This window comes from Primulina huaijiensis, chromosome 1, assembly GCF_012295235.1.
Source record: "Primulina huaijiensis isolate GDHJ02 chromosome 1, ASM1229523v2, whole genome shotgun sequence".
Lineage (NCBI taxonomy): Eukaryota > Viridiplantae > Streptophyta > Magnoliopsida > Lamiales > Gesneriaceae > Primulina > Primulina huaijiensis.
This window is the reverse complement of record NC_133306.1, coordinates 6,750,372-6,773,106: the sequence shown is the minus strand read 5'-3', so window position 1 is coordinate 6,773,106 and position 22,735 is coordinate 6,750,372. Positions and strand designations below refer to the sequence as shown.

Sequence of the window (22,735 nt, the reverse complement as noted above, 5' to 3'; positions counted from 1 at the left end):
TTGGATGAATCGGCATCAGATAACGCTTCCTTGAAGGTCCTTGGATCACATCCATGGTTAGGCTCATCATGGCCCTCTTCAAGAAGCAGACCATACCTCATAGGTGGTCTCGAGACTCTCTCGGATCTTCTAGGAGCTTGTATCTCCTCTCTTGGCACTTCGGGTGTGGGTTCTATAATTGTGGGTGTCTCTCGAACCTCTTCGAGTTCTATCATCTCCCCTTTTCTATTCAATAGAAATTCTTTTTCCAAAAAGGTTGCATTCCTAGAAACAAACACCTTTGTTTCTTGGGGATGATAGAAATAATATCCAACTGAATTCCTTGGATATCCCAAAAAGTAACATAAAATGGATCGACTATCCAATTTATCTCCCACTACCTGCTTCACATAAGCAGGGCACCCCCATATTCTAAGATAAGAATATTTGGGTGGCTTACCCATCCATATCTCATATGGTGTCTTGTCAACTGCCTTTGAATGGACATTGTTCAACAACAGTGCCGCTGTCTCAAGCGCATATCCCCAAAAGGATGGCGGCAACTCCGTGAACCCCATCATAGACCGAACCATGTCCATCAAAGTCCAGTTACGACCCTCCGAAACACCATTCAACTGCAGTGTAGTGGGCGGAGTCCACTGCGAGAGAATCCCATTCTCCCTAAGATACTCTTGCAACTCGGCACTCAAGTACTCATCACCTCGATCCGATCGAAGTGTCTTGATGCTTCGTCCCAACTGTTTCTCTACTTCACTTCTGAATTCTTTGAACCTTTCAAAGGCTTCAGACTTGTATTTCATCAAATACACATCCCCATACCTCGAAAAGTCATCGGTAAAGGTGATGAAGTGGGCATGTCCATGCTTAGTGGTGATGCTAAGCAGACCGCACACATCGGGATGGATCAAATCCAATAACCCTTTGGCTCGCTCCTCATGGCCCTTAAAGGGAATTTTGGTCATCTTTCCTTTTAGACAGGATTCAGAAGTCGTGAGATCATTAATATCAGACATATCAAACATGCCCACTCCCACTAACTTGTTCATCCTTCTTAGGGAAATATGTCCTAATCGAGCATGCCACAATTGTGCCGAATTTAGAGTATCTTGTTTGCGCTTGTTTGTTGTTGTTATTGCTTGGACATTGTTTAGTGGAATATCTTTCAATTTTAAGGTGTAGAGATCGTTTTCAAGTTCTCCAGTACCAATTAAACATTCATTCTTGTAAATGTTGCAAACACCTTTGCTAAATAAACAAGAAAATCCATCTTTATCTAACATAGAAATGGAAATAATGTTTTTCACCAAATCTGGTACAAACAAAACATCTCTAAAAAATAACTTAAAATCATTGTTCAAATACAAGCAAACATCTCCTACGGCCTTGGCAGCAACCCTTGCTCCATTGCCCATCCTCAAGAAGGTCTCACCTTCCCTGAGCCTCCTACTTCTTCCCATCGCCTGCAAATCATTACAGAGATGTGAGCCACATCCGGTATCCAATACCCAAGAAGTAGAGTTAATTGAAATGTTTACTTCAATATAGAACATACCGTTTCCAGAACTCTTCTCGGCAAGATATTCCCTGCAGTTACGCCTCCAATGTCCAGGCTTCTTGCAGTGATGACAATTGTCAACAGTCTTGTCAGCCTTCACTGGTGTGGCTGCCACTACGGGACCCGGAGTCTGCCTCTTCAAGGGCACGCTCTTTTTGGGACGTCGGAAAGAACGTTTCTTTCCCTTCCCAGGTGGACTGGTCTTCGTATCAGATGAAGAGCCAACAAAAAGAACCGGCTTCTCTTTCTTGATGGTGGACTCAAAGGTCACAAGCATGTTCACCAACTCCTCAAGGGTCGGCTGCATCTTGTTCATGTTGAAGTTCACCACAAAAGGATCAAATGAGCTAGGCAGCGATAACAGCAACACATCGGTGGTCAGCTCTGATGGCAATGCAAGATCCAAGCCCACAAGCTTATCCACGAGCCCAATCATCTTCAGGCCATGCTCACCGAGGCCCCATCTCGCATGCGCAAAGTGATCAGCTCCTTGACTGTAGCATGCCTAAGAGGACGTGTCTGCTCTCCAAAGAGCTCCTTGAGATGCAAATGAATGTCAGCAGCATTCTTTGCATCCTCAAAAAGCCTCTGCAGCTCATCATTCATATAAGCCTGCATATAACACCTAGCCTTCAAGTCATGGTCACACCATTCCTTGTAGGTCTGCAATTCCTCAGGAGTGCAGCCAGTCAGAGCCTCAACAGGTGGCGACTCAGTCAGTGTATATGCAATCTTTTCCGAGTTCAAGACGATCTTTAGGTTTCTTTGCCAAGTGAGGTAATTAGATCCGGTTAATACGTGTTTGTCGAGTATTGTAGATAGCGGATTGCGAATCGAAGACATTGTCAAAAATTGTACTGAAAAGTAAAACAGATAAATGTTAATGACTATTTTAAAATATTTAGTAAGATATAAAGTATGGACTTTTACTTTATAAATTTTCGCTCCACTGTTTTGACATTTTCACTACCCTCTAGTGAAAACGAGAAACTCCTTTCCTCAGTAGGTACGTAAGGTCCAATTAGCGAATTATGCTCCCGAATAATATCAGCCAATCACAATTCCTAAAAGGTAGTTTCCAATTGCATCTTCATGCAACCCTCTACGTAAACTTTTGTCTCACGTTTGATTAGGACCCAATAATATGACGTCGTTCATCTTTACGCGTCAAGCCTTACCCATCGATGTTGAACCTTAGTGGACGGTCGCATGAGTTCCCTCAATAATATGAGCCGAAATCATGGGAGTTCCACGTAGTTCACATCACCATGTCAATGGATGTCACAGCTTTCCGGTACCTAGGGCCCCCCCAATAATATGAGCCGAGCCCCGAGCACGGGTAGCGTTCATCATGCACCCATTGTCGATGAAAGACATGGAAATTATAAACAAATTTATAATTCCCTTTTTCGGGCTTGATATTAATTTTGAATCTTATTCAAAATGAGGGTTTTTAATTTTGAAAGGTCTCATCATTAATTTTATTTAAAAACTCGCCATGTTTGATCGTATGTTTGCTGGATTCATGCAACTTTGTTATTATCATAATAATAACGCACATACTCATTATTTATAACATATCATGCATATATTATAAAAAGTAAGCAAAACAAGGATGATCAATCGCCCCAAAACTAATGGCCCGTGTGAGCTAAACACGGGCCTAGGTCCAATCCTAGGGAAATGCATGGGATGCAAATGCAACTATTACATTAGCTTCCAATATTTACATGTCTTTGATCTTCATAATCATCAAGGCCACCATCTTCCAATCTTCATCTTCCACTATACTAATATTTACAAATAAATATCCATGGCAAATAGGGATACATCTCATGGGGTGGGAACGGGCCATAAACCAAGCCCACTTTAAATTTGATAATTATTACAATCATTCAACACAAAATATCCTAGCATACACCTAGCAAATTGGGCTTGGACTTTTGATCATCCTTCATGCATAATATCACATATCATACACCATCAATTAATTATCACAATAATTAATTGATCCAATATTATATATCTTGATCCAATCACTAACCGCCACGATTATAAACTAAATTAACAAAGTATACAAACTCCTTTGCTACTTTCAAATTAATTTATTTATAACCGAATTTCTTGTAAATCACAATTTACTATAAATAATTAAAGTCCAACTTCAATTATTTATTTCGTGAGAAAATATTTGCAAATTTTGTAATTTTAAACTTAAGGGCCCAAAAAATCATTTTTCACCAAAAACATTTTGGCCCATTTAAATTTCACAAATATGTTAGCCATCCAATGGCCCAACAACATCAAGGCCCATGACACTTTGATAATCCAAAACACTTTTGGAAACCATAGTCGTCATCGCCGTCGCCGGAGCTCCGTCGCCGGATTCCGGCCAACATGCCAAATTTTTTTTTTTATTAAACATAGGGGCTGTTCGGGGCTGCCCTTGCTGCCCGTTTCAGGTAGCCCAAGCTGCCCGAAATGGGCAGCATGCCACAAAGTTGCCTTGATTTTGGTTGCAAAATATATCTCATACGGTTAGAAATCGACCTCAATATAATATTATGTATTTGCTACACCAAAATCGTAACCATAGCTCTGATACCACTTGAAAGAGGATCAGTTACGGTGCCCGAATGAGCAACGGAAGTTTTAAAAATCGAATTTTGAGGCAAAAATTTCGGCCACCATTATTTCTTGATGTAGCAAATACAAAAACACAACTATGACATTCATAGGGTGTTGAGAAATCGTTACCTATCAATCACAATGGATTGATGATGGCTCCAACCAAGTTGTAAACAACTTGGTTCTTGAAAGGATGAACTTCTACAAGATTCTTTTGAACACTCCTTGTTCAAAAATCAAGCCCACCACCAACTAAGAAGATCCCCTCATATTTTGCACTAGAAAAATATGAGGATTTTTCTTTGAGAAGTGAAGTGTTACTCCAACAATTGAAGGACAAGAATGAGAGAAAAATGGAGAGAATATTATTGCAATATTTCGGCCAAGAGATTGTAATGGGAGAGAATGAGTTGTCTTGGTGCTTGAAAAAGTTGAGACTACTTTTTGCGTGCCATGCAATATTTTAATCAAAAGTATTCCCCAACTCTTCACCTCCCTAGCATGCATATCAAGTGGGCTTGTAACATTTACAAAGTGCCCATGGACTTTTAAATTGTCTCAAACATATTTGAGCCCAATTAAACTTTACTTGATTTTACTCAAGCCCACTAGTTAAATAATTATTTCCAATTGGGCTCTACAAGGCCCAATGTTATTTAATTAATTCAACAGTTGAATTAATTTAATTATTTGGACTCTACTAGGCCCACTAGTGTTTAATTAATTCAACACTTGGATTAATTTAATTTAGTCCATAATAATATTTTTGAAAATCACAATTTTCAAATACATTATTCACTTGGCCTACTTTTAATTTAGGAACACATTCATAAATTAAAAATTACATTTCTCTCATAGAAGTCTTACTTCTATTTTTCTTTACGCTTATAAACTCATTTATAAGCCGTTCAACACATTGAACTATTTTAACTTCTCAACGGGATCTAGAAAGCTAGCACTTGTGTGGCCCTCAATGGTTCATTGATACAACTAGCCGTGGGTTCACATCTTAATGTGATTCGGACTAAACATGTCCTTATATGAGCATACCTCAATTGATTCATTCTTACTTATCAACTCCTTGATAACAAGAATGTCAGAACTCAAGTCTGATAGTACCCAACCAATCATGTTAAACGCCTAGCAGCATCGCTTACATGATTCCCTAGGTATCAAATGATAGTGCATGCAAGAACCATTCAATTATGGTTAGCGTACAGTACAGTCCCTTCAACTCATATATCCCGACCGATTCGACAACCGTTTGTTTATCGAGAGTTGTCAATGAATCAATACTATGTGTCATGTCGTAGTTGCATCGATGGTGTAATCTAAGAAACCCCTTTCTTAATTACCACCATATTCTGATCAAAGATTTCAAACTACACATACATGAGAACACATAGGATATCCATACCCGAAGGTAAGCGGTGAATCCCCGACTACAATGCATCGACTCCTATATGTTTCGACAGAACACCCAACCTTGCCACCTGATGACCCCATGAGAGTCGGTAAACAAGTCAAAGTGTAATTCTAGCACATAGAGTCTCAATGTTGTCCCGGGTCATAAGGACTAATGGTGTACAACCATAAATTAGGACTTTTCCACTCGATAAGTGAGAACCACTTGGAAAGTCCTTTATGGAGGGTTGTTCAGTGCACTCTACAAGGAGCACCTATCTGCATGCTCGGACAACACAATGTCCCTACCAATGAAACATGGTACTCACATCGCAGATACTAGTCTCGAACTCGAGCGGCCTATATCCTTCTTAGCGGCTGAATCGACTAGGAACTGTTTAGAATATACAGTATTGCAAATATGAGTTTCATGATACTCATCATATGAGCATCTCATATTCTTTCTACTATTTGTATATTCAAGGACTTTATCTATGCAACTAGCATGGGTATAAAGATAAAGAAGTGCCAAAACAATAATTTTAAATATTATTAAAATAAAGACTGTTTATACATAGAGTTTCATTGTGAACACTCGGCCAACACTTGGCTCGACGTGCACCTACTCTAACACAGAGTTGCTAGATCGTGTCGAAGTGTTGCCCGACCGAAGACAGTGTTTGTTAGAGTTGTACCGAAGTGCTGCCGAAATTTCAAGAGAAAGCTTCGTACAAGAAATCGGTAAGTGGGATTTGTTACGTAATCTTTTGTATTTTTAATCTTTGATATACATAATATGACATGCTTATATGTATGTTCATATTTTCGAAAATTGCTGACTGATCTATTTAAAATTTCGATCGATTAAGTGTTTTCTTCTATGCATCGAAATTCGTTGATTCCGCTGTGTTCGTATGAATGTTCTGAAATCTGAAAATCTGTAAAGTTCTGTCTACTACTTCTGAATCCTGTTTACACTGTTATGATTCGAATTTGAAATGGGACGAGAATTGTAAGTTCTGTTCTGGCCCCAATGGTGGGCATAAAACCATTTCTGTTTGGCCTCCACCGGTGGGTATAAAACCGAGTTCTGGCCTCACCCCTTAGAGGACTAACATATTGGGGACAATTTGACCATGGAAATGAGATGAGTAACAGTGATGTGTATGTTATGAATCGATCTATTCTGTTTCTGAATTGCTTTAGATCATCTGATAAGTTCTGTTTTTTATTCGATTCGTTTCTATTAAGATAAGAATATTAAGTTTTGAAAGTATGTTAAAAGGAATTTTTAAAGAATTAAGTTCTATATGTGTCTTTGGAATCGATCGACCCCCACTTGCTGAGTGTTTCCCAAAACACTCACCCCTTACAAATTTCAGATAAAAATGAAGAGCAAGTGAACGAGGAGGAACAAGAAGCGTTTTGGGGATGGTGATTGGATTTCGAGATCAAGAAATCGAGAATTTGTACCCTTTTCTTTTGTTTAGCTTCTGAAAACTCTGATGTAAAAGTTCATTTCTTTGTCATTGTAAGACAATACGCTATTTATGAAAAGGATTGGTTTGATTTGATACGAGGCTTTATTGTTTTCAATATAATTGTTAAACAATGCCGGATGTCACCAATGGGAGAAAGATATTAAATTTGGATGTTAGTTGATGAGTTGTACTAATATATTAAATTTTGTTCTTGAAATTCGTTACTTGATGAGTTGTACTAATGGGAGAAAGATATTTAAAGAAATTATTTAATTTGGATATTCTGAATAGTTGTTTAAATATATCATTAAAGGGTTCGATGTTATTAAAAAACTTTTGTTACATGATTTCACAAGTTAATTTTGCAAGATAGAGATGTTATTTATGTCACAAATGAAAAATATTACTTTTTATGCCAAAAGTATTGCTTATTATTGTAAACATAGGAATAATTAACTCGTCTAACTGATAAAAATTCGTAAGATCATCTAACAAAAAACCTTCTATTGTTTTTAATTGTGTTCACAATTTGGTTAACCTCATTTCATCTGCAATCTATGTTCAATCATCAAATTTTAATCATTGTGATTTGCATAACACATGTTTGTTTAAAGCTCGGAACCTTGAATTTAAGATCTCGTCTAAAACTTTGAATTCTTGAGGATGAGAAATTGTTTGTTTGTTTTTTAAGTATGTCATATTCATCGAAAAAATTTTATCTCCAATAAAATGACATTTATAACTTTATTTTTTAAAACGATTAGAATAGATATTTTGTAGAATATGCCATAAAATGATAACATGGCTTACACATTGGGGCAATGAGGACGCCACCAGTGCATGGGTCAAATAAAGATAAGAGTTTATCAAATTTGACCTCAACTTATTATTTTTTTTTTAGAGTTTAGGGTGTGTAATTTTACAATTAGGTCCTTCAGATTTTGGTATTTGATAAGTTACAAGTTATCAGAAAAACTATTTTAAATATGTTTTCGTAATATTGAATTCGCATCCAAATCATTTTGTGAGCCGATCACTGGTTTCAGTTCGTTCCTTAACATAAATTAATAAATTAATAAGTTTTTTCTAAAATGATTTAATAATATCTTGTTATTATATAATTGAACTAAAAATATATAATTCTCTATCTACTAGACCATGTGTTGTAACAAATATGTTTTTTAAAGTTTTCGTACTTTAATCTTGAACATGCAACAATACAAAATTGCACAACTCCTCCGCACTTCAGTAACTAAAACTTTATTCTAGGGATTTTAATAAAATCACTCATACTCTTTCAAAATATATATACATTAATTAAGCAATCTTCTGAAACGAAATGAGTCGCCTCTCTTTCCTCCAAGGCTTGTCCCAAACAACCACCCGGTAATTGCTTTCGGCATTTGCGGCGAGGGCAACTGTGGCGGAGATGATGAGCCTGTAATTCATACCATTAACTATTTGAGTTTCTCCTTTTACTATCGACACAAAGCTTAACAAGGCATTGACCCGCTTGTTGTGCTCTTTTACCGCAAACTTCCCTATCTCAACCACCTTTGGGTCGGTCAAGTTACTGATCGGTTTCCAACCGGTGATGTAGGCTTCGATCGAAGAGGAAGCAAGAAGAATTGAAAAGGTAAAGACTAGCAACGAGAGAAATTTGGGTGCCATTTTCTTTCCTTGATCCGATCAATTTTATTTGCTTGTGAAATCTGTAGTGATTATTGGCGGGTTTTTATAGTGACAAAGCCCAATCAAAAAGCCTGCTTTTATGATGTTATATTGACACGTTTAAGCAAACATTACTTCAGTCAAATCTTGTTACAAATTTTTTTTAAGAAAGATAAAATCGAGTTGGGATTACTTAGAAAGCGTATATTTAACTTTTTCAACGTGTCCTTTTAATTTTCACCAAACTTTCTTGTAATAAATAAAATGTATGTTAACTACATGCATCTTTCAATATTACCCTAAGGTAAAAAATCTCTAATTTGTGGTTGACTTTGTTCATATAAATTTGGGATCACAAATAAGTGTTAGTTACGTGGTCTCTTCTAAAGCTGCATTTACTTGAATTGATTAACTTGAAATATGATTTGTTAATCCCAATGTGTTTGCTTACAAAATAAAAAATGTTTTAATCTCAAAGGTTGTTAATAATTGAGTTTGGACATGATTCTTAGTCCTTTATTTCAATATAGAAAATAAATTATATTATGTATAAGTTGAAATAAACATCAGTATTCTTACTGGGTCTTTTTTTGTCACACAGACACACACACACATACATACACTTTGGTTTATTTTTCTTCACATTGAACAATATTAAATTGACGCTTTACTAATATGTACTAATCGTACAATTCAGCTAACTAAACTAAATTTGTGCTTGTCTAATATATTAAATTTTTTTTCTAGAAATTCGTTACTTAATGAGTTGTACTAATGGGAGAAAGATATTTAAAGAAATTATTTAATTTGGATATTCTGAATAGTTGTTTAAATATATCATTAAAGGGTTCGATGTTATTAAAAAACTTTTGTTACACGATTTCACAAGTTAATTTTGCAAGATAGAGATGTTATTTATGTCACAAATGAAAATAATTACTTTTTATGCCAAAATTATAGCTTATTATTGTAAACATATGAATGATTGACTAGTGTAACTGATAAAAATCCGTAAGATCATCTCACAAGAAACTTCAATTGTTTTTAATGGTGTTCACAATTTGGTTAACCTCATTCCATCTGCAATCAAAGTTCAATCATCAAATTTTAATCATTGTGATTTGCATAAAACATGTTTGTTCAAAGCTCGGAACCTTGAATTTAAGAACTCGTCTCAAACTTTGAATTCTTGAGGTTGAGAAATTGTTTGTTTGTTTTTTAAGTATGTCAAATTCCTGAAAAAAAATTTCTCTCCAATAAAATGACATTTATAACTTTTTTTTTCAACGATTAGAATATATGTTTTGTAGAGTATGCGATGAAATAATAACTTACCTTACACATTGGGGCAATGAGGACGCCACCAGTGCATGGGTCAAACAAACATAAGAGTTTATCAAATTTGACCTCAACTGATTTTTTTTTAAAGTTGAGGGTGTGTAATTTTACAATTACGTCCTTGAGATTTCGGTATTTGATAAGTTACATGCTATCAGAAAAAATTTTTAATTATGTTATCATAATATTGAATTCGCATCCAAATCATTTTATGTGCCGATCACTGGTTTCAGTTCGTTCCTTATCATAAATTATTAAATTAATGAGTTTTTCTAAAATGATTTAACAATGTCTTGTTATTATATATTTGAACTAAAAATATATAATTCTCTATCTAGTACACCATGTATTATAACGAATATTTTTCTTAAAGTTTTCGTAATTTAATCTTGAACATGCAACAATACAAAATTGCATAACTTCTCAGCACTTCAGTAACTAAAACTCTATTCTAAGGATTTTAATAAAATCACTCATACTCTTTCACAATATATATAAATTAATTAAGAAATCTTCTCAAACGAAATGAGTCGTCTCTTTTTCTTCCAAGGCTTGCCCCAAACAATCACGTTGTAATTGCTTTCGGCATTTGCGGTGAGGGCATCCAAGGCGGAGATGATGAGCCTGTAATTCATACCATTAACAATTTGAGTTTCTCTTTTTACTATCGACACAAAGCTTAACAAGGCATTGACCCGCTTGTTGTGCTCTTTCACCGCAAACTTCCCTATCTGAACCACCTTTGGGTCGGTCAAGTTACTGATCGGGTTCCAACCAGAGATGGAGGCTTCGATCGAAGACGAAGCAAGAAGAATTGAAAAGGTAATGACCTGCAACGAGAGAAATTTGGGTGCCATTTTCTCTCCTTGATCAGATCAATTTTATTTTCTTGTGAAATCTGTAGTGATTATTGGCGGGTTTTTTTAGTGACAAAGCCCAATCAAAAAGCCTGCTTTTATGATGTTATATTGACACGTTTAAGCAAAAATTAATTTAGTCAAATCTTGTTACTTTGGAAGCGTATATTTATCTTTTTAAACATATCATTTTCATTTTCACCGTAATTTCTTTTAATAAATAAAAAGCATATGTTGGAACTTTTCAAGTTCGCAATCTTGATTTTGATGCTAACAAAACTTATTATTTTGTTTCTAATAATCTACCTTAGTGCGCAGACAGCTGAAACTGAATTAATCAGTTTACGAAACCAACTGAAGCCATCGGAGATGCCAACTGATTGAACCAACTGATAGCCGAGACTAAATCAGTCTAACTGGTTCTTCAAACACGCAGTTCACTTGATTGTCCAAACTGATAGGTGATTCAGCAGGGAGATCTCAAAGGCCTGGCCAGCCTATGATGTGTCCAACTGATGAAGAACCCAGCTAACCAGTTCAACTGAATGAGTTAAATCAGTTCAACTGACAAGTGAACTGATTTCACTAGCCCAACTGAAGATCAGTTCAGCTGACCAGTTCAAAGCATCAGTCAGAATCTTTCAGTTACAAATCAAGACAAGCTTATAGTAAATGAATTCCAGCTGTGCGAGAAGATACAAAGCCATTGTCCAGTCAAAGGATAATAATGGACCTTGCATCAGAGCATTATAGACAAAACGCTTCAGAAAGGCAGTCAAAAGTCGAAGCACAAAGTCCAAGGAGCCGATTCAAATGCAACAGATACAATAATTGAGTCTCACTGTACGAACAGCTTTTCCCGTCTATTTAAAGAGAAGATCAGTGAAGACTCAAACGAGAGACATATACGAGAGAGAAAAGAGTTGAGAAGAGAGAAAAGAAAAAGGGCACGCTCAGTTGCATATCAGCTTTCAGAAGCACTTAAAGCTCAGAGAGAATTCTTCATTGTTGTATAAGCTTAGCTTAGAAGCCATTTTCCCTCAGTGTGTGAGAACATTCTTGTTCAGTTCTCACACACACACTCACTCTCAAATCCACTCAAATACCTTCTTGTACAAAGACGTAAAACTTTTGTATGTAGTCTTTGACACATAGACGTTAAAGAAGTGTTGGCTGGAAGGTGCTGCCTTCAGTCGTAGCTAGGAGTTCAGTTTAAGCAGTAGTGTAAGTCCTAGCTGAGTGGGTTTGTACAAAGTGATGTATAAATCAAAGTCTTCTAGTGGAACCTACCCGTGGTGGTAGAAGAGGTGACGTAGGAGCAGTTGAAATCTTCGAACATCCATAAACATATCTTGTGTACTTAACTGATTAACTGCTGTTTTAAAATTGTTTCGATCAGTTAGTGCATTCGTCAGTTCAGTTGTCATCATAACTGAACTGAATAATGCAAAAACTAATCTGTCTTTCTTCGGTTATTCAGTTTACATAAGTTAAAATGTTTTATAATAACAGTCTTCTTCACGAAAGATTACTTCAAGTTTCTTCCGCTTGGTTTTAAACCAAACTCGATTTAATTCATCGATGTTAATATTCTTAGAACACGAGCTATTGCAGCTCATTGGAGAATATAGTGTTCGAATTGCCTTTGAAGGTACTAGCACACTCGTTCCTTCAATTGGTATCAGAGCGGGTTGTTCTAAAAAAAACATTTGAAGAAAATTATGTTTTAAAATTTTTTACTTTAAAATAGTGTTAAAAGCTATTTAAAAGTGTTTCATACAATTTTCAAAACTATATGAAAATATTTATATGTCGCTCTTTAGCAAAGAGTTGAGAGGATTGGCTCTGCAAGTAACATCGCAACCACTTATTTAGATTCCTAGCTTTGGGGTTTTAATCAGCCTGCAGGGGACTGAGGAACATCTGCAAAGATGCACAGCTAAATTGCTCACTGAACAAGAACTCAGTTGCAAACCTAACAAGTCAGCTGTTCTTCAGACGAAACTCATCCATGTTGGGATGTTGGTCGATTTCATCACCATTTGAACTCCACGTGAGCCTAGTCAGAGTCTGCTCGATCAGTTGGGTGAGCACAGAGGACAAGTTCAAAGCAGTTTAACTCATTTCTCTAGCGAATTGAACTCACAATTGATGTAGAAGTTCAAACAGTCAAGACAACTAGCTGATGGTATATTCAGTTGCGTCATAGAAACTGACTGATTTCTGATGTTGTTTAAATTATGCTATTATTGTAGCAACTTTTCCTTTTTCAACTGATGTATGCACTCAGATGTAAATACATGGAAATTTATTTAAATAAAATATCGTGTTTATTCAGTTATGTTTCGTTGTGATTGAATAGATATTCTCATTTCTCTTGTCTATGACGCTTGAATGATTAAATGACTAGATAAATATCTTTCAAATATGGGTCTTTATTCAGTCTCTGAGGGGGAGCTTTTCTTTTTGCTCAAACTGAAAAATCGTTTTTCAATCAGTTTGTAAATTCAGTTGTTGAGAAAATATTCTTTTTCGTCAACTGAAAAGTGTTTTAAATACATTTAAGGATTTATCCATTCAGTTTTGAAGGGGGAGTTCTTCATATCCTCTATATTTAAAATGGTTTTCAAAACTTCTTTAATTCAGTTCTTGAGGGGGAGCTTTCAACGATGTTTGAATGTACTAACCCTTGAACTGAATATATTGCGCTTAACTGTTCAAGTTTTGTAATCATCAAAAATGGGGAGATTGTTGGAACTTTTCAAGTTCTCAATCTTGATTTTGATGCTAACAAAACTTATTATTTTGGTTCTAATAATCTACCTTAGTGTGCAGACAGCTAAAACTGAATTAATCAGTTTACAAAACAAACTGAAGCCATCGGAGATTCCAACTGATTGAACCAACTGATTGCCGAGACTAAATCAGTCTAACTGGTTCTTCAAACAAGCACTTCAGTTGATTCTCCAAACTGATAGGTGATTCAGCAGGAAGATCTCAAAAGCCCGGCCATCCTATGATGTGTCCAACTGACGAAGAACCCAGCTAACCGGTTCAACTGAAGGAGTGAAATCAGTTCACCTGACGAGTCAACTGATTTCACTAGCCCAACTGAAGATCAGTTCAGCTGACCAGTTCAAAGCATCAGTCAGAATCATTCAGTTGCAGATCAAGACAAGCTTGTAGTAAATGGATTCCAATTGTGCGAGAAGGTACAAAGTCATTGTCTAGTCAAAGGACAATAATGGACGTTGCATCAGTGCATTAAATACAAAACGCTTCAGAAGGGCAGTCAAAAGTCAAAGCACAAAGTCCAAGGAGCCGATTCAAATGCAACGGATACAATAATTGAGTATCACTGTACGAACAGCTTTTCCCGTCTATTTAAAGAGAAGATCAGTGAAGACTCAAACGAGAGACATATACGAGAGTGAAAAGAGTTGAGAAGAGAAAACAAAAAAAGGGCACGCTCAGTTGCATATCAGCTTTAAGAAGCACTTAAAGCCTAGAAGGAATTCTTCATTGTTGTATCAGCTTAGTTTAGAAGCCATTTTCCCTCAGTGTGTGAGAACATTCTTGTTCAGTTCTCACACACACACTCACTCTCAAATCCACTCAAATACCGTCTTGCACAAAGACGTAAAACTTGTGTATGTAGTCTTTGACACTTAGACATTAAAGAAGTGTTGGCTGGAAGGTGCTGCCTTCAGTCGTAGCTAGGAGTTCAGTTTAGGCAGTAGTGTAAGTCCTAGCTGAGTGGGTTTGTACAAAGTGTTGTATAAATCAAAGTCTTCTAGTGGAACCTACCCATGGTGGTAGAAAGGGTGACGTATGAGCAGTTGAAATCTCCGAACATCCATAAACATATCTTGTGTACTTAACTGATTAACTGCTGTTTTAAAATTGTTTCGATCAGTTAGCGCATTCTTCAGTTCAGTTGTCACCATAACTGAACTGAAGAATGCAAAAACTAATTTGTCTTTCTTCTGTTATTCAGTTTGCATAAGTTAAAATGTTTTCTAATAACAGTCTTCTTCATGATGGATTACTTCGAGTTTCTTCCGCTTGGTTTTTAAACCAAACTCGATTTAATTCATCGGTGTTAATATTCTTAGAACACGAGCTATTTCAGCTCATTGGAGAATATAGTGTTCGAAATGCCTTCGAAGGAACTATCACACTCGTTCCTTCAGTATGTTAACTACATGCATCTTTCAATATTACCCCGAGGAAAAAATCTATCATTTGTGGTTGACTTTGGTCATATAAATTTGGGATCACAAATAAGTGTTAGTTACGTGGTCTCTTCTAAAGCTGCATTTACCTGAATTAATTATCTTGAATTATGAATTGTTAATCTAAGTGTGTTTTCTTACAGAAATAAAAATGTCTTAATCTCAATGGTTTATTAGTACTTGAGTTTTGACACTATTTTTAGTATTTGATTTCAATATAGAAAAATAAGTTATATTTTGTATAAGTTGAAATACGCAGTAGTATTCTTACTGGGTCTTTTTTTTTGTCACACATACATGCACACACAGATACATACACTTTGGTTTATTTTGCTTCACATTGAAAAATATTAAAGCAAAGCTTTACTAATAAGAATCAATCGAACAATTCAGCTAACTAAACTAAGTTTGCGCTTGTCTAATATAATAAATTTTGTTCTAGAAATTCGTTACTTAATGGGTTGTACTAATGGGAGAAAGATATTTAAAGAAATTATTTAATTTTGATATTCTGAATAGTTGTTTAAATATATCATTAAAGGGTTCGATGTTATTAAAAAACTTTTGTGACATGATTTCACAAGTTAATTTTTCAAGATAGAGATCCTATTTATGTCATCAATGAAAAATATTACTTTTTATGCCAAAATTATTGCTTATTATTGTAAACATAGGAATGGTTGACTCTTCTAACTGATAAAAATCCGTAAGATAATCTCACAAGAAAACTTCTATTGTTTTTAATGGTGTTCACAATTTGGTTAACCTCATTTCATCTGCAATCTATGTTCAAGCGTCAAATTTTAATCATTGTGATTGCCATAAAACATGTTTGTTTAAAGCTCCGAACCTTGAATTTAAGATCTCGTCTCAAACTTTAAATTCTTGAGGTTCAAAAATTGTTTGTTTGTTTTTTAAGTATGTCATATTCATGAAAAAAATTGTATCTCCAATAAAATGACATTTATAACTTTATTTTTTAAAACATTTGGAATAGATGTTTTGTAGAATATGCGAGGAAATGATAACACACCTTACACATTGGGGCAATGAGGACGCCACCAATGCATGGGTCAAACAAACATAAGAGTTTATCAAATTTGACCTCAACTGATTTTTTTTTTTTTTTATAGTTGGGGATCTGTAATTTTACAATTAGGTCCTTGAGATTTTGGTATTTGACAAGTTACAAGTTATGAGAAAAACAATTTTAAATATGTTTTCATAATATTGAATTCCCATCCAAATCATTTTGTAAGCTGTCATAAATTAATAAATTAATGAGTTTTTCTAAAATGATTTAATAATGTCTTGTTATTATATATTTGAACTAAAAATATATAATTCTCTATCTACTAGACCATGTATTGTAACGAATATTTTTCTTAAATTTTTCGTACTTTAATCTTGAACATGCAACAATACAAAATTGCACAACTCTCGGCAATTCAGTAACTAAAACTTAATTCTTGGGATTTTAATAATATCACTCATACTCTTTCACAAAATATACACATTAATTAAGCAATCTTCTCAAACGAAATGAGACGCCTCTCTTTCGTCCAAGGCTTGTCCCAAACAGCCACCCGGTAATTGCTTTCGGCATTTGCGGCGAGGGCATCTGTGGCAGAGATGATGAGCCTGTAATTCATACCATTAACTATTTGAGTTTCTCCTTTTACTATCGACACAAAGTTTAACATGGCATTGACCCGCTTGTTGTGCTCTTTCACCGCAAATTTCCCTATCTCAACCACCTTTGGGTCGGTCAAGTTACTAATCGGGTTCCAACCGGCGATAGAGGCTTCGATCGAAGAGGAAGCGAGAAGAATTGAAAAGGTAACGACTAGCAACGAGAGAAATTTGGGTGCCATTTTCTTTCCTTGATCAGATCAATTTTATTTGCTTGTGAAATCTTTAGTGATTATTGGCGGGTTTTTATAGTTACAAAGCCCAATCAAAAAGCCTGCTTTTATGATGTTATATTGACACATTTAAGAAAACATTACTTTAGTGAAATCTTGTTACAAATTTTTTTTAAGAAAAATAAAATCGAGTTGGGATTACTTAGAAAGCGTATATTTAAATTTTTCAACGTATCCTTTTAATTTTCACCAAACTTTCTTTTCATAAATAAAAAGTATGTTAACTACATGCATATTTCAATATTACCCTAAGGAAAAAATCTCTCTTTTGTGGTTGAATTTGGTCATATAAATTTGGGATCACAAATAAGTGTTAGTTACGTGGTCTCTTCTAAAGCTGCATTTACTTGAATTGATTCACTTTAAATATGATTTGTTAATCCCAATGTGTTTGCTTACAAAATTAAAAAAGTCTTAATCTCAAACGTTGTTAATAATTGAGTTTGGACATGATTTTTAGTCCTTAATGTCAGTATAGAAAATAAATTATATTTGGTATAAGTGGAAATAAACAACAGTATTCTTACTGGGTCTTTTTTTGTCACACAAGGACACACACACGCACGCACGCACACGCACATAGATACACTTTGGTTTATTTTGCTTCACATTGAAAAATATTAAAGCGAGGCTTTACTAATAAGTATCAATCGCACAATTCAGCTAACTAAACTACGTTTGCGCTTGTCCAATATATTAAATTTAGTTCTAGAAATTCGTTACTTAATGAGTTGTACTAATGGGAGAAAGATATTTAAAGAAATTATATAATTTGAATATTCTAAATAGTTGTTTAAATATATCATTAAAGGGTTCGATGTTATTAAAAAACTTTTGTGACATGATATCACTAGTTAATTTTGCTAGATAGAGATCCTATTTATGTCACCAATGAAAAATATTACTTTTTATGTCAAAAATATTGCTTATTATTATAAAAATAAGAATGGTTGACTCGTCTAACTGATAAAAATCTGTAAAATCATCTCACAAGAAACCTTCAATTGTTTTTAATTGTGTTCAAAATTTGGTTAACCTCATTTCATCCGCAATCTATGTTCAAGCATCAAATTTTAATCATTGTGATTTGCATAAAACATGTTTGTTTAAAGCTCGGAACCTTGAATTTAAGATCTCGTCTCAAACTTTGAATTCTTGAGGTTCAAAAATTGTTTTTTTTTGTTTTTTAAGTATGTCATATTCATGAAAAAAATTGTATCTCCGATAAATGACATTTATAACTTTATTTTTTAAAACGATTGGAATAGATGTTTTGTATAATATGCGATGAAATGGTAACACACCTTACACATTGGGGCAATGAGGACGCCACCAGTGCATGGGTCAAACAAACATAAGAGTTTATCAAATTTGACCTCAACTGATTTTTTTTTTTTATATATAGTTGGGATGTGTAATTTTACAATTAGGTCCTTGAGATTTTGGTATTTGACAAGTTAGAAGTTATGAGAAAAACTGTTTTAAATATGTTTTCATAATATTGAATTCCCATCCAAATCATTTTGTGAGCCGATCACTGGTTTCAGTTCGTTCCTTAACATAAATTAATGAGTTTTTCTGAAATGATTTAATAATGTCTTGTTATTATTTATTTGAACTAAAAATATATAATTCTCTATCTACTAGACCATGTATTGTAACGAATATTTTGCTTAAATTTTTCGTACTTTAATCTTGAACATGCAACAATACAAAATTTCACAACTCCTCGGCACTTCAGTAACTAAAAGTTTATTCTTGGGATTTTAATAATATCACTCATACTCTTTCACAATATATACACATTAATTATGCAATCTTCTCAAATGTTGTGCTCTTTCACCGCAACTCCTCGGCACTTCAGTAACTAAAACTTTATTCTTGGGATTTTAATAATTGCTTTCGGCACTTGCGGCGAGGGCATGTGTGGCGGAGATGATGAGCCTGTAATTCATACCATTAACTATTTGAGTTTCTCCTTTTACTATCGACACAAAGCTTAACAAGGCATTGACCCGCTTGTTGTGCTCTTTCACCGCAAACTTCCCTATCTCAACGACCTTTGGGTCGGTCAAGTTACTAATCGGGTTCCAACCGGCGATAGAGGCTTCGATCGAAGAGGAAGCAAGAAGAATTTAAAAGGTAACGACTAGCAACGAGAGAAATTTGGGTGCCATTTTTTTTCCTTGATCAAATCAATTTTATTTGCTTGTGAAATCTGTAGTGATTATTGGCGGGTTTTTATAGTGACAAATCCCAATCAAAAAGCCTAATTTTATGATGTTATGTTGACACGTTTAAGCAAACATTACTTTAGTCAAATCTTGTTACAAACTTTTCTTAAGAAAGATAAAATCGAGTTGGGATTACTTTGAAAGCATATATTTAACTTTTTCAACGTATCTTTTTCATTTTCACCAAACTTTATTTTAATTAATAAAAAGTATGTTAACTTCATGCATCTTTCAATATTACCCTAACGAAAAAATCTCTCATTTTTGGTTGACTTTGATCATATAAATTTGGAATCACAAATAAGTGTGATAGGATCGATTAACATAGCAAGAGTGTTTAGAAGAGGGGTTGAATAAACACTCACAATTAAAACTGATCTTTTTGAGTTTTGAGTTCAGTTTGGTGAGAAATTGATTCTTGGAATCTTGCTGGTCAATTACAATCAGTTAAACTAAAGTGGTTGCGGAAATTAACTGACTGAAGGATAGAATACAAAACTGAAATAAAATACACAAGGATTGCTTCTAGATGTTCGGAGATTTCAATTACTCCTACGTCACCCCTTCTATCTCAAGGATAAAATTTCCACTAAAAGACTTTGGTCGAATACAAGATTTGTACAGACCCACTTCAGTTTGGACTTATCACTGCCAAAAGCTGAAACTCTTAGTATTAAAAAATGTTCTCAGTGCGTAACTGATCTTAGCACCATCGAATTTAACGATTATTACAAAGTGCTAGTGAGCTCAAATTGTAGCCTTGACTGCTACGAATAAATCTAGTAAGGGTGAGCTAAGATTTTGACAGAGTAACATCAAGCTTTGAGTAGAGTGATCTATATATTTTCTCCTTCTTTTCAGCTGTTCTTCTATCATATTTATAAGCTTCCCTTCCAACGGTAACTTGAGATATGTTTGAATCTTTTTATTCTTTGTTTGCCACTTCATCATTCCTTGGGCATTGTTTGCTTCATTTATTGTAATGCGGCCCCTTAATTGCTTTTGCCGAAATGCGTTGTTCTAAGTTGTATTGATTGAAGTGCGGCGTTTCATATTCAGTTGCAATCTGCTATGTCTCTTTGTCGGTTGAATGTTCTTTCCCGAGACATGTTTAGTTGAAGGAAGCATACGGCTGAATATATCAACTGATCGGTTTCCAACTGATCATTTTTCTTTATCAGATCTGCTGATTTCATTTGTTAAGTCCAGTTGCTGAATATAATTGCGCGTATCAGTTGCTTGATCAGTTTGTCAAACTCCAGAATTTAGAGTTTGGTTCATATTTTGTCAAATGCCAGAATTTCGTTTCCAACAAAGTGTTAGTTACGTGGGTTCTTCTAAAGCTTCATTTACTTGAATTGATTAACTTGAAATATGATTTGTTAAGCGTAATGTGTTTGTTTATAAAATTAAAAATGTCTTAATCTCGAAGGTTGTTAATAATTGAGTTTGGACATGATTTTTAGTCCTTAATTTCAATATTGAAAATAAATTATATTTGGTATAAATGAAAATAAACAACAGTATTCTTTCTGGGTCTTTCTTTTTGTCACACAGACACACACACACATACACATACATACACTTTAGTTTATTTTGCTTCACATTGAACAATATTAAACCGAAGCTTTACTAATAAGAATCAATCGCACAATTAAGCTAACTAAACTAAGTTTGCGCTTGTCTAATATATTAAATTTTATTCAAGAAATTCGTTACTTAATGGGTTGTACTAATAGGAGAAAGATATTTAAAGAAATTATTTAATTTTGATATTCTGAATAGCTGTTTAAATATATCATTAAAGGGTTCGATGTTATTAAAAAACTTTTGTGACATGATTTCACAAGTTAATTTTGCAAGATAGAGATACTATTTATGTCATCAATGAAAAATATTACTTTTTATGCCAAAATTATTTTTTTATTATTGTAAACATAGGAATGGTTGACTCGTCTAACTGATAAAAATCGGTAAGATAATCTCACAAGAAACCTTCTATTGTTTTTAATGGTGTTTACAATTTGGTTAACCTCATTTCATCCGCAATCTATGTTCAAGCATCAAATTTTAATCATTGTGATTTGCATAAAACATGTTTGTTTAAAGCTCGGAACCTTGAATTTAAGATCTCGTCTCAAACTTTGAATTCTTGAGGCTCAAAAATTGTTTGTTTGTTTTTTAAGTATGTCATATTCATGAAAAAAATTGTATATCCAATAAAATGACATTTATAACTTTATTTTTTAAAACGATTGGAATAGATGTTTTGTAGAATATGCGTGTAAGGTCCAAAATTAAGACGACGTAATCCAACTGCATGCGAATCTAGGAAATAATGAAAAATAAGTAGTAATTGATTTTAATTGCTAATTAATTATGTGACATACTTGTTTATATACTAAATGAGATTTTACTGTCATCATGCATAAAATTGTATTTTTAGGATTATTCAAAGTGACGATCGATGAACGGGGACCGATGACTGAAAAATGTAAAATGCTTTTATTAAATGATTATTTTTAATTATTTAAAATGTGGTCGATGATTTTTCATATTTTTGGAAAATATGGGGTTTTGAGGTGATTTTATACGCCGGGACGTAAACTTTATCGGTGATGGTTTTTCAACAAAAATACGGACTTTTTGGCAACCCGGGTAATAAATTCACAAATTTATTTAAATAAAAAACCTTGACAATATTTTATTAAATACTAATTAAAATTAATGGGCTTAATTTAGAGGCTTAATAGGCCTAAAAGTCTTGAGGTTGATTAAGTAATATTTATAGTGTTATTTAAGCAAAACCCTAAAACTAACAACAAGAAACAATCGGCCACTATTCTCTAAAACTGAAAAACACTCTCCAACCCTCACCAAACACACGGCAGCACACATACACGGCACTCTGAAATATTTTGGTAAGGTTTTTCGAAGGTAGCAAGCTAGTAGAAGCCAAGGTCGTCTCCCGTTCTTCGTCGTCAACGGATATTCGAGCGTCTTTAACGCAAAGGCACGCTATACATCTCCTTTTTCTCATCCATCATATCATATTATGGTTTTAATTAGTGTATGTGTGAAGAACATGAAATATTATTCAGAATTTTCGGATTCACTCTTGTGCATGCTTTGAACTTTTGATTTTATGCACAAAATTCATGCCTTGTACGTATTCAGGGGCTGCCATGATACTAGGTTGGGACCAGGTAAGGTTTATGCACGTTTTAGAGTCACATACACTCACCTTAACACCACAAAAAAAAAATTAGGGAAAGGCAGAATCAGAATAAGCAACCGCGATGTTGCTGTCAAGTTTGAGGGATCGGGTTTCATGCACCAGGGGAAGGGCTGGCCTTGGCATGGGTTCAGAGCTGGCTAGGGACTTGGTTGAGTCTAGACTAGAGTCC

General features: G+C 34.5%; 3 protein-coding genes across 3 annotated transcripts; all 3 read right to left on the bottom strand.

Annotated features, from left to right (window-relative positions):
* Positions 1–8,385: 8,385 nt before the first annotated feature.
* Positions 8,386–8,739, bottom strand: LOC140976168 (cysteine proteinase inhibitor 5-like). The gene has a single exon (XM_073440138.1). It carries the CDS (start codon positions 8,737–8,739, stop codon positions 8,386–8,388), a length of 354 nt encoding a protein of 117 aa, XP_073296239.1.
* A 1,841-nt stretch (positions 8,740–10,580) lies between these two features.
* LOC140976092 (cysteine proteinase inhibitor 5-like) lies at positions 10,581–10,934 on the bottom strand. Its single transcript, XM_073440014.1, has one exon. It carries the CDS (start codon positions 10,932–10,934, stop codon positions 10,581–10,583), a length of 354 nt encoding a protein of 117 aa, XP_073296115.1.
* A 5,755-nt stretch (positions 10,935–16,689) lies between these two features.
* On the bottom strand, positions 16,690–17,043 carry LOC140976007 (cysteine proteinase inhibitor 5-like). The gene has a single exon (XM_073439895.1). The coding sequence runs from the start codon at positions 17,041–17,043 to the stop codon at positions 16,690–16,692; it is 354 nt and encodes a 117-aa protein (XP_073295996.1).
* Between the last annotated feature and the right edge of the window lie 5,692 nt (positions 17,044–22,735).

Excerpts from the sequence above, each read along its gene's own strand:
- LOC140976168 (XM_073440138.1), bottom strand. The coding sequence starts at position 8,739 with ATGGCACCCAAATTTCTCTCGTTGCTAGTCTTTACCTTTTCAATTCTT.
- LOC140976092 (XM_073440014.1), bottom strand. The coding sequence starts at position 10,934 with ATGGCACCCAAATTTCTCTCGTTGCAGGTCATTACCTTTTCAATTCTT.
- LOC140976007 (XM_073439895.1), bottom strand. The coding sequence starts at position 17,043 with ATGGCACCCAAATTTCTCTCGTTGCTAGTCGTTACCTTTTCAATTCTT.